General features: G+C 38.5%; 1 protein-coding gene across 17 annotated transcripts in view; it reads left to right on the forward strand.

Annotated features, from left to right (window-relative positions):
• ANK3 (ankyrin 3) overlaps positions 1–11478 on the forward strand; it is a 462225-nt gene that overhangs the window by 254631 nt on the left and 196116 nt on the right. For all 17 annotated transcript variants that reach the window (XM_059662651.1, XM_059662646.1, XM_059662649.1 and 14 more), the window contains exons 2-4: positions 6609–6710; positions 7081–7179; positions 7387–7485. In XM_059662651.1, coding sequence (XP_059518634.1) covers positions 6609–6710; positions 7081–7179; positions 7387–7485 — 300 coding nt within the window. The remainder of the gene's footprint in view (positions 1–6608; positions 6711–7080; positions 7180–7386; positions 7486–11478) is intronic.

Genomic DNA, 11478 nt, shown 5'->3' on the forward strand with positions numbered 1-11478 from the left:
AAGAAAAGAAATGTGAGTTCTGAAAACTGGAAAAGGCTCATTTTCCAGTGATGGGCTGAGACAGGAAGGGAAATAAAAAGGAGTGAAAAGGAGATGAGAAAAGCCAAAGGGAAGATTTTTAAGAATGAGAAGGTGATGGGTGCTGTAAAATTGTTCAACATTAGAAGAGGACAGAATTAAAATGAAAGAACACAGTGTAGTGATTGGCATCCAATGGTCACTGGTGATTTTGTGAGGAGAGACTTTATTGACCAGCAAGAGTAGCCATTTGGCTAGAGACTCAAGTATGAAGTACTGTTAAGGGTATAGAAGCACTGAGCCTAAACCAGTTCTTCAAACTGTTTGATACTTACAAAAAATTTAAAAATAAAATAATAATTTATTGCACTTACAAGGGGTGCTAGGTAGAAAGGTGAAATGATTTCTTTTTAAAGCAACACCTGAGTATGTTGGTAGGCACAGTATAGGACACCAGTAGAGAAAAGGAACCTGAGGCTTATAATAAGGATTATTTGTGGTCCCCAGGTAGCTGGGAAGGTGAGATAAAGGAGAAAGATTAGAGGATTGGTGGATCATATATCATTGGGCGGTTGAGATTGCCCTCTGAGGTTTAGAAGCAATGGAACAGAGTTCTGTTATTGGATTCTTTAATCTGCACTTCTTCTGGAAATTCTCTGTTAGCCTAGTTTTGAAGTCTTGAAATGAATTCAGTTAAGGAATTGCAGTCTACAGAGAACTCACCTAAAAGTACCTACATGTTTAATTCAGTGGTTGGTTGAATGGATGGGTGGATGAGCTGATCAATGAAAAATGAATGAATGAATGAATGAACCAAGAATTATTGAGCATAAAATGTAAATCAATATTTGTTAATCCCTTTCTTAGAGCAGTGGTTAACAGCCTGAACTCTGGACCATCTGTGTTAATGTTCCAGGGAAAGTCATTCATCCTTGCTAAAGCTCAAGTCTCCTCATCTGTGAAACAGAGCTAGTAGTAGTACCTACTTGTACTAGTTTCTTTGGGCTGCCATGACAAACCGCCACAAACTCGGTGGCTTAAAATGGAAATTATTCTTCTGCAGTTCTGGAGGCCAGAGTTCAAACTCAAGGTGTCAGCATGCCACACTCCCTCCAGGGGCCCTAGGGAGAATCCTCCATTGCTTCTTCCAGTTTCTGGTGCGTCCGTGTCTTGTGGCAACATAACTCTAATCTCTGCCTCCATCTTTACATGGTCTCTCTATGTGTCTGTGTGCCGTCTCATCTTCTTCTTTAACTGAGATATAATTGACATCTAACATTATGTCAGTTTCAGATGTACAACCTAATTATCCAGCATTTGTATATCTTATCCTCTTTTATAAGGACATCTATCATTGGTTTTAGGGCCCATTCTAATCCAGTATAACTTCATCTTAACTAATTATTTCTGAAAGATCCTATTTCCAAATAAGGTCAAATTCTGAGGTTCCAAATGGACATGAATTTGGGGGGACACTACTCAATCTACTATACTACTGTATAGAAATATTATAAGAACTAAGTTAACATAAGGATATATAAGGATATTACTATTTATTTAATATACATTAAGTTATAAGTATTTGTAATAGTATATAGCATATATTCAGAGGTTTGGGATATTAGTTCTTACTAAGGTTGACACTGAAGAAATGCTTATTCTTTCCTATCACTATTTCCTGTACATAATATCAATATTCTAGTACAGGTAGAAATGCTGAGTCATTATATTAATTTAGAATAATGCTTAACTCTCTCCTTGAAACTATTTCCTTGAAAAGCATACATGGCTCATATTTCTTTCCTGTCTAGTAAAATAGCTAAGATATTAAATAATGACAAAGGACACTTTAATTTTCCAAATTCTTACTTCAGATTTTGATCATTCAGGGGGAAAAAATGCTGACTAGCCTGCTTGTATTCATTTTCTGCCAACTGTCCTTAGGCAGTGACCTCTGTATGACTTTCCACATTGCAGAGCTCAACCTCTCATGGGACCTAATTTCCTTCCATAATAATTTGTCTACAACTGGCTTTAAAAAGGCATTGTTTTGATAGAATGCTCAAGATTAAAAACAGACTGTAACTTTAGGAGAGTAGCCCCAGTTATTTGATGACAGGACAGCTTGAAGATGCAGCACATTGATGCTGAGCCTAATACAATTTTTTTAACACTAAGGAAATAAAAATATATAGATATTACAAGCAGAATTTGGGAAAAAAATGTTTACTCTGCCATTTAAGCAACACAATTTGGAAAAGTGTAAAACAGTGAGATGAAGGCTAATGAGTCTTTATTTGTACCACATCTGTTTTGTTCACAGCCACACAGTCAGATGTTGGCCCAACTAGCACATCATCAATACTCACGTATTTGTGGAAGGACCATGTGACTGCATTGCTTGCAGGTGGTTGGGAGAAATGGAGAAACTTCTGGTTATTTTTCTGTGGCATTATTAACTTCATTTTCCAAGTGGTCCATTTTCTCCAAATCAGATTTTATTACCCTCCTCTTCCTTTATCTTTTCCACCTTCTTTCTCCCCCAATACTTTGAAGTATAAAGTGCCCAATTGTTATGTATTGGTGTGGTAAGCATGACTGTATGTAACAGAGGTTTGAGAAAAGTGAAAGTGAAGAAAATAAAAATTTTTCCTTTTTCTTCCTTCTAATATTCTCAGGTGAAAAATTAGCTACTTCTGAGAATTATTTGATTCCAGAGTTGTAGGGTGAAATGGATATAGTGAAGGTATCAACCAAAGAATTTTTTAAAATACATTTTTTATCGATTTCAAAGAGGAAGGGAAAAGGAGAGATAGAAACATCAATGATAAGAGAGAACCATTGATTGGCTGCCTCCTGCACACGCCCCACTGGGGATTGAGCCTGCAACCCAGGCATGTGCCCTGACTGGGAATCGAACCGTGATCTCCTGGTTCATAGATTGATGCTCAGTCACTGAGCACACCAGCCGGGTTCGCCCAGAGAATTCTTTATCCTTAGAGCAGGTGTTCTTACACATGACTCCATGAACAGCCTTACGGTAGCCATCCTGAGCTTCATGAAATAGTGTGCACGTTGTGTGTACATATGCACGCTTGTTGTGTCTATGCAGATTTATTGTGTGTACGTGCATATGTGTGCCATTGTTGAAGGAAGGGGCTTTGTTGATATCTTTTGTAATTCTCAAAAGAAATTAACTCCAAATAGGTAGAGAACCACTGAATTAGAAGGCTTGGTTTATCTTTTGTTCTGCTTTAGAGTTTCAGGTGGGACAATTCTGAGAATATTTGAAAGGAAAATGGACAGTGTATGAAATTGCCAAACCATTTCAGATTTTGGGTCAAGAAGAGGTTTTCCTTGAATTACCAACCTCTTTTTGAATTTGTTTAGCTGCTGTTTTCATGTCCTCAAAAGTCGGACTTTAGGATGCTTAACTCACAGTCATTATCTCTGGCGGTCGAAGTATCCAGGCAGACTGATGTCATTTGTTTCCAGAACAGCATCAGCGCCCTTCAGGGCAAATTCTCTTACTAAGTCCTTGAGCAGGCACAAAGAAGATGATATTTTGTGGTACAATGAGCCATCCTTGCATAACTAACGTATTTCTAACTGAACCTACAAACCAAACAAAAAAACTAATCTTCTCAAAGAGCAAACCTCTTTAAAGGTTTTTCTTGAAGTTTCTGGAAGCTTTGGTTTGTCCTTTGTCTGGTATGAGCCTCTTGTCTGGTTTGAATCTCTTTCTTAACCCTCTGCGCTGAGTACATGATGTGCATACTTGATTCCAATCCTAGTTTTATTTTATCAATACTTATATGTGTTTCCCAACTCTGTGTCTTAGTTTACAGCCTCTGGTATTCAGCTTTGTATAATAACAGATTCTCAATTAAAATAGCTGTGGCTGTTGTTAATAAAGCTTCCTCTATTGTTCCAGGCAATATCTTACCTAATAAAATTGTTTCCACACAATTTACTTATCGATTGATTCATTCATTCACACACACACACAAAAAAAATGTATGGGCACCTGCTATATGCTATGGAGGCTTCTAGTTGCAGGGAAACAGAAAGATGAATATTATCCATGAAATCACTGCTTTGTGCTTGTCGAAGCATGTGGCAATCAAGGTTGTCCAGAGATTTAAGCCTATTGAAGCCTCCAATCTTTAAATAAATTGGTTGACTATTTATCTAGAGTAGTGGTTCCCAACTGAGGAGATTTTATGCCCTACCTACCTCCCAGGGAAAGTTGGCAATTCCAGAGACATGTTTAAATGTAGCAAATAGAGCAGGGGTGGGCAAACTTTTTGACTCGAGGGCCACAATGGGTTCTTAAACTGGACCGGAGGGCCGGAACAAAAGCATGGATGGAGTGTTTGTGTGAACTAATATAAATTCAAAGTAAACATCATTACATAAAAGGGTACGGTCTTTTTTTTTTAGTTTTATTCATTTCAAATGGGCCGGATCCGGCCTGCGGGCCGTAGTTTGCCCACGGCTGAAATAGAGGGTACTATTGGTACCTGGTTGGTAGAGGCCAGGGATGCTGGTACACAAACAGGATTGTCCCTCTCAGCAAAGAATTATCCATAACAAAATGCCAATAATGCAATTATCCTAGGAAGAGTGATGACACTAGCGGCAGTGCCCTCTCCTTTGAGGTCCTGACCCACACAAGCATTAAAGACCCTTCTGAAGGATGGAATTTCCTACATCACAACTACACTCCTAGGGATGAACTGGCATTCCTCAAAGTTCAGCTTTCCAGTTGCCTATCCCTTAATCTGCCTCTGCTGTTCTTAAGGGGCTTTACAATTTAGGGAGGTATACCAAAAATGTACAACTCTGAGCTGCTACTAAACTCTATGCTGTACCAAAACGATGATGCTCTGTGATAAATACCAAGAGAGCTCAATGAGATCAGTGCTTTGGGAGCACTGAGCAATGAAACTATCTGGCAGGTCTGGGAAGGCTTTGTAGAGCAGAAATTTTGAAGGAGGTGCTTGCCACATAGCTGATAAAAGACACTTTCCTCTTTGAAGCCATACCCTGCATCATTGCATTTATAACCAGTGATGAGACCTAGACAGTTTGGCTCAGTGGATACAGCGTCAGCCTGTGGACTGTAGGGTCCCAGGTTCAATTCTGGTCAAGGGCACATACCTGGGTTGCAGGCTCCTCCCCGGCCAGGGCTCTGGTCAGGTCAGGGCATGTGCAGGAGGCAACCAATCAATGTGTTTCTCTTACATCAATATTTCTCTCTGTCTTTCTCTCCCTTCCACTCTCTAAAAATCAATGAAAAAAAAATATCCTTGGGTGAGGATTTAAAAAAAAATTTCTCTCTCTCTCTCTCTCTCTCTCTCTCTCTCTCTCTCTCTCTCTCTCTATATATATATATATATATATATATATATATATATATATATATATATATATATATATATCTCCAGTGACTAGATATTCTAGGCTGCCCATTCAGGAAAATCTGCTTCCATATTGTTCTACATCAAGCAAGACTCCTTTAGAAAGCACACAAGCCCAACTTCATAGGCTTTCCTTTCACTGGCTTCTTTCTATTAAAGGTTTCAATAGTAGGTAGTTTCAACTGCGCAATTGTAGGTATTAGAGTTTAGAAGCAGTTCAGAGTTATACATTTTCAGCAAGTGAATTTTAAGTTTGGTTTTTGTTTTTTTAAATTTATATGTACTGCCCTGCCGGTGTGGCTCAGTAGTTGAGTGTCGACTGATGAACCAGGAGGTCACAATTCGATTCCCAATCAGGGCACATGCCAGGTGCTGGCCCAGTCCCCAGTAGGGAGCATGCAGGAGGCAGCCGATCAATGATTCTCTCTCATTATTGATGTTTCTAACTCTCTCTCCCTCTCCTTTCCTCTCTGAAATCAATAAATATATTTATTTTAAAAAGAAAGTGCAGGTCACAATTTGTGTAGATGTTTATAAATGCTTTTCAAATACAATCTGTAGGAAAATCCAAGAGAACATCATTACTCCCTGTTACATTAGTGCATTACACTAATGTATTTGTGAAGCTATTAATTGTAAAATTGGTCATGACGGTTCAAAAGAATGGAATAGATGTTAAATGTCTGGTATAATAATGAGGTTTTCATAATGTCGCCACCAGGAAGTTACAGGATTTCTCTTTACCCTCTGGAAATTGCAGGTTGATTGGAGGTACCTACACATTATGGAAATTTTCTCTTTCAGTTTATAATCAGTTATGACATTTCACAAGGGGGTAACTTTGTATAATTGAAACCAACTTTTAAAGAAGTTATCTTTTTTTCTGTTAATTTTACAAAGACCTTTCATTAGTATTTTCATGTTATAAATACAGTACAGACACATCTCCAAAATACCATGAGTTCAGTTCCAGATCACTGCAGTAAAGCCAGTCATAATTTTGCTGGTGGAGGGTCTTGCCTTTAATATGTAAAAAATAAAACGAAGTATGCCTGTAATTCACTTTAAAAACCTTATTCCTTTTAGTTTTCACTATAAACTGAGTAGATACAAACATGCATGTTAGTTTCATTTTTTTCATTAAAACGTTTTCCTCTTTTATTTTAGTCTGATGCCAATGCAAGTTACTTAAGAGCGGCTCGAGCTGGACACTTGGAAAAGGCCCTTGACTACATAAAAAACGGAGTTGACATCAACATTTGCAATCAGGTGAGTTGTGGCTATTGTTGTTGTTGTTTTAATTCCTTAAATCTTCCATTAGATATTACCAAGACTTTCTCTTTTTTGCCAGTTTTTTCTGTTAAATTTCACCAGCTTGAGTTATCAAATTATTCTCTGCTTTGTTAGAGGAGCGCTCAGAAATGTAGGTATGCATCCTTTAACAATTCCTAAAATTTAGTAAGTAGTGATATTAGAACAGCGCACCTAATTTTCAAGCATTTTTATTCCCCAGTTCAGGCTTCTACACTGTCCACACACAAGTGGTTGCTGGTGGGATGTTTTCCCAGAGTTGCTGGTAGACTGTTTACTCCCCTGTTTTCCATCTGCTGAGTAAAGCTTTCCCTTCCCTTTTAATCAGAATGGGTTGAATGCGCTCCATCTTGCCTCCAAAGAAGGCCACGTAGAAGTTGTTTCTGAACTGCTAAAGAGAGAAGCCAATGTGGATGCAGCTACGAAGGTTAGTATCACACATTCAGTGCTTTTTACGTCACTTGCCAAACTCAGTGAGGAGTTGGCTCTCCATAAGAATCAGAGCACGTTTCTCATGAAATACTTGTCAACTCTGTTCTCTTTGGAGAACTTAAAACAGGGGGATTTGATATTTTGTGAACTGTCAGAACAGAGAAAGATGGGAGTATTGATGTATCTTTCTTTCATCTTACAGAAAGGAAACACAGCATTGCACATAGCATCTTTGGCTGGGCAAGCAGAGGTGGTAAAGGTCTTGGTTACCAATGGAGCCAATGTCAATGCACAATCTCAGGTAAACCGGCAACTCTATTGCAAAGTGATTTTGTTATAATTGACAAATAATGTTCGTTGGGTCAGGTGCTTACTTGGTTCATATATCCTCTAAGAATACAATACTGAAGAGCTACATTCAATGATTAGTTACATATTGTAGATTTTTGAAATTCATGCATTTTCTTGTTTGCAATACGTGTGTGTGAGATTTTTTAAAGTCATCCATCTACATATGACTAGTAGTTATAGACACTAATGTTTAAGGGATATCTGTAATGCACTCTTATACTATTTCATGATGCTAGCTCAGGCCCTGTCTCAGTATTTATTAATCACAGAGGAAATGGTGATGCCTATAAATGAAAACATGCTCTTAGAAGTTCAGAATAATATATCAGTGCTTTGTCGCATTAAAAAAGGGAAGACACTACTTAATTCCTGTCTCCTCACTAAGGCATCATTGTTAGTCCCTAAAACAGATTATAAAGAAGAAAAACAAGCAGAATAAACTATAAAAGCCCCCAAACTTTAAAATTTCCAGATTCTTTGTAATGGTTAGACACTAATCATTCATTGAATAGGTCCTCCTATAAGTTCTCAGAATCTTGCATGAAATTCTAAGAACACCAATAGATGTCACTTGATAAACTTTGAGCCTAAAAGGATTAACTTCATTTTATTAGTTAAAAATATAGGTCCTCATTTTCCAAATTGTTCACTATTTGTGTCTCCAGGGACATGAGGTTGTGTAGGAAAGCAATTATCGTAGCACACACATATTTACTAAGGACCTGACCATTTTTGAAGCTGGTCCCTACTCAGACATTCCTTCTACTTGAATGCTGACACCTATCCTGGTTTGTCAGTTTACCCAGGGTGTTCGATATTGAACAGATTGGTTATAGAACAAGACTGCAAGCTTTGCAAAAGGTGAGACAGGAGTTTATGAGGCCGGGGAGAGAGATGGAGAACTGCTGGGTGTACAGCTAAGCTGTGAGTATGTGGCTTCCTGGCGCTATTAGACCAGGCAGTGTGTGAAGTATTAGGCTGATTTTCTGATAGGTGTTTCAAATGAGAATTATTATTTTTAAATCAAATGATTAAATGACACAAAGTAATTAGGTGAGGCCTTTGGTTCTCAAATACTTTTTGCAAACAGGCTGTCTTCTTGCTTATGCTGTGGGGGGCGGGAGGGGAAGTGAAGTGAAAGATGTCAAGCCATCAGATAATTTTGTTGGAAATATCACACTTTTTCTCTACAAAAATAGTATTTGGTTTAGTCTTTGTTCATTCTGCGATCTCATACACAAATGCAGTTATCACCTACATTTTGTTAAACCATACAAACTTGCTTTTACAATTTCTAGTTTTATCTTTTAAGAGAAAGTCTCAAACTTTTTCATTTCCTTTTGATCTCCATTCTGAGTGCACCCAATTTCTCCCCCATTTTCAGTAGAGTATCTTTGGATATCAGGAGCCTCCTCCTGTAGTTCATGGGTCCAGAGAATAGCAGTGGCTTCCCTCCTTGTTACTATGGCCATAGAGGTGATCGCTCTGATGCCGTTAAATATCAGTGTCATGGAAAAGAAACTTCACGGTGCTTTCAACCACATGATTTCTTGTATATGTGGCCTAACTTCATTCTGGTTCCTTCTGGTCAGACTTGTCTCACCTGGTCCATACCACTTACTCTGATTCCCTAGGAGAGTTCACTTGGAGTGATAATGCTTTTCCAGAAAGGAATGTTATAATGGTTGAATATTGATAAGTATTGTCATTTGAGAGAGGACACAGACCGGCTGACTACAAGAGAAGCATCAGGCGTTTAAACTTTTTTTTAAAATGCCCTTATAACTTTTTACTGGGAAGTAAGTGGTGGGAAGCTCTGAGATAGTGGAAAAACTCTATCCATTTTATTTCCTCCCCCCGCCCCCTGCCCCAAGGGAAGAAAAGTAAGCCGCCTCCTTTTAAACATTGCACACATTCTTGACATTCTAGAGCAGCCATAGTTTTAAACCTTCCTCTGCAACGTCTGGGAGAAGCTGCAGGCGAAGGGAAGCCCTAACCAGATTTTATTTCAATTTGTACACATTCTCTGGTGATGATGAAGTGAAGGAAAAGAACACAGTCTGCGAAATTCCTCTTTCCTTGCAGCTGTGCTTGGCCTACATACCCTGCTTCACAATTCACAGTAGAGCCTGCCTCCCTTCATCTGGACACCTGTCCCCATACGCCTTCTGAACTGCACTGTTCCATGGGCAGAATAAGTAATGAGATAACCATGCAGCGGAATGGAGTTTCCATGTTAATTTCTGGTAGCAACTTTTCAATAGGAGCTCTTCTAATGAGCAAGCAGTAATGCCAGGAAATTCCACGTATGTGGCAACACATTCAAACATCACAGGAATACTAATATTCAAGAAATATGGTATTCCTGTCTAAGAGAAATTGTACCCTCTGGGCAATATTTAATAGCCAGTCAGAAATAGTGCAAGGCGAGTGCCTGGCCTTCCTGAAATATAAGAATTTTTCTTACCTTGAAAATAAAAACATTGGACAACATCATGTTCTGATCTTATAAACTGAGGCTTTGTGGAATAAGAATTTGTCGATATTATTTTGCTCTAATCCTTGTCATCGCCTTGACCTTAGGTCTTAAGTTCGTTAACTCTTTCTTATATTACCTAACATCCCAAGAATCATTTAGGCCTACCCTGAGAAAACAATCAGGCTGAATTGTGATTGTTAAGAACTCTATGATTAAGTCCTTAATACAAAATTCTGCAATCATGTGAAACTGCCATGTCAGATGGTATCCCTCACACTTTTCTTCTTCCCTGTCTTTATTTTATACTATAAGGCGCTCAAAGAAGCAAAAAGTCTTATAAAGAAGCAAATAATATATTTTTAAATATATTTTATTGATTTTTTTACAGAGAGGAAGGGAGAGAGATAGAGAGTTAGAAACATCGATGAGAGAGAAACATCAATCAGCTGCCTCCTGCACGCCTCCTCCTGGGGATGTGCCCGCAACCAAGGTACATGCCCTTGACCGGAATCGAACCTGGGACCTTTCAATTCGCAGGCTGACGCTCTATCCACTGAGCCAAACCAGTTAGGGCAGAAGCAAATAATAACTTATTTTAGCTACCAAAGTATTCTAAATGGACAGGTTTTCATAATGGTGCCAACAACAAAAAAAGGCTCTGTCAGTGAGCCAGTGCCTCCTTAATCTTTATGTATTTTTTAGTATTTCCTATAATGGGGAGATCAGGTCCTGATGAAGTGAAACAATGGGTGTGGTCCAGATAAGCCTCTGACCTTTGATCTTATAGCTCACCTCTGTATGTGCATATTGATCACCATGCCCTTCACACTTTAATTAAGAACAGCATTTAATGATGTATAAGCCTGACCCTAGGAAACTAGGATGGATAAGAGAATCTCGTGGATGAAGTTTCAGCCCTTACTTAAATGACAGGAGGACTTTATTTTATTTTAGTGGGTACTAGGCAGCATGCCTCAGGACTACCCATAAAATTGTAGGTCTTCAGATTTCCATGCTTATAATAATATCAGAATAAACGTTCGGAGCAGAAGGTATTGAAGATTTTTTTTTTTTTAAGGGAGAGCCGCTTTTTTTTTTTCCAATTTTTTTAAAATATATTTTATTGATTTTTTACAGAGAGGAAGGGAGAGAGATAGAAAGTTAGAAACATCAATGAGAGAGAAACATCGATCAGCTGCCTCCTGCACATCTCCCACTGGGGATGTACCCGCAACCCAGGTACATGCCCTTGACCGGAATCGAACCTGGGACCTTTCAGTCCGCAAGCCGACGCTCTATCCACTGAGCCAAACCAGTTTCGGCAATAAAAAACCTTTTTAAAATAACAACAAAAAAACAAAAATTCCTAAATACCTTCCATCTGGAAATTTCAGTTGATGAGGAAAGATAGATATGCAGTAGTTCACTGAGCCATAAGAAAAATTCACACGGTTTTCAGTTGGT

Source organism: Myotis daubentonii, chromosome 13, assembly GCF_963259705.1.
Source record: "Myotis daubentonii chromosome 13, mMyoDau2.1, whole genome shotgun sequence".
NCBI classification, from domain to species: domain Eukaryota; kingdom Metazoa; phylum Chordata; class Mammalia; order Chiroptera; family Vespertilionidae; genus Myotis; species Myotis daubentonii.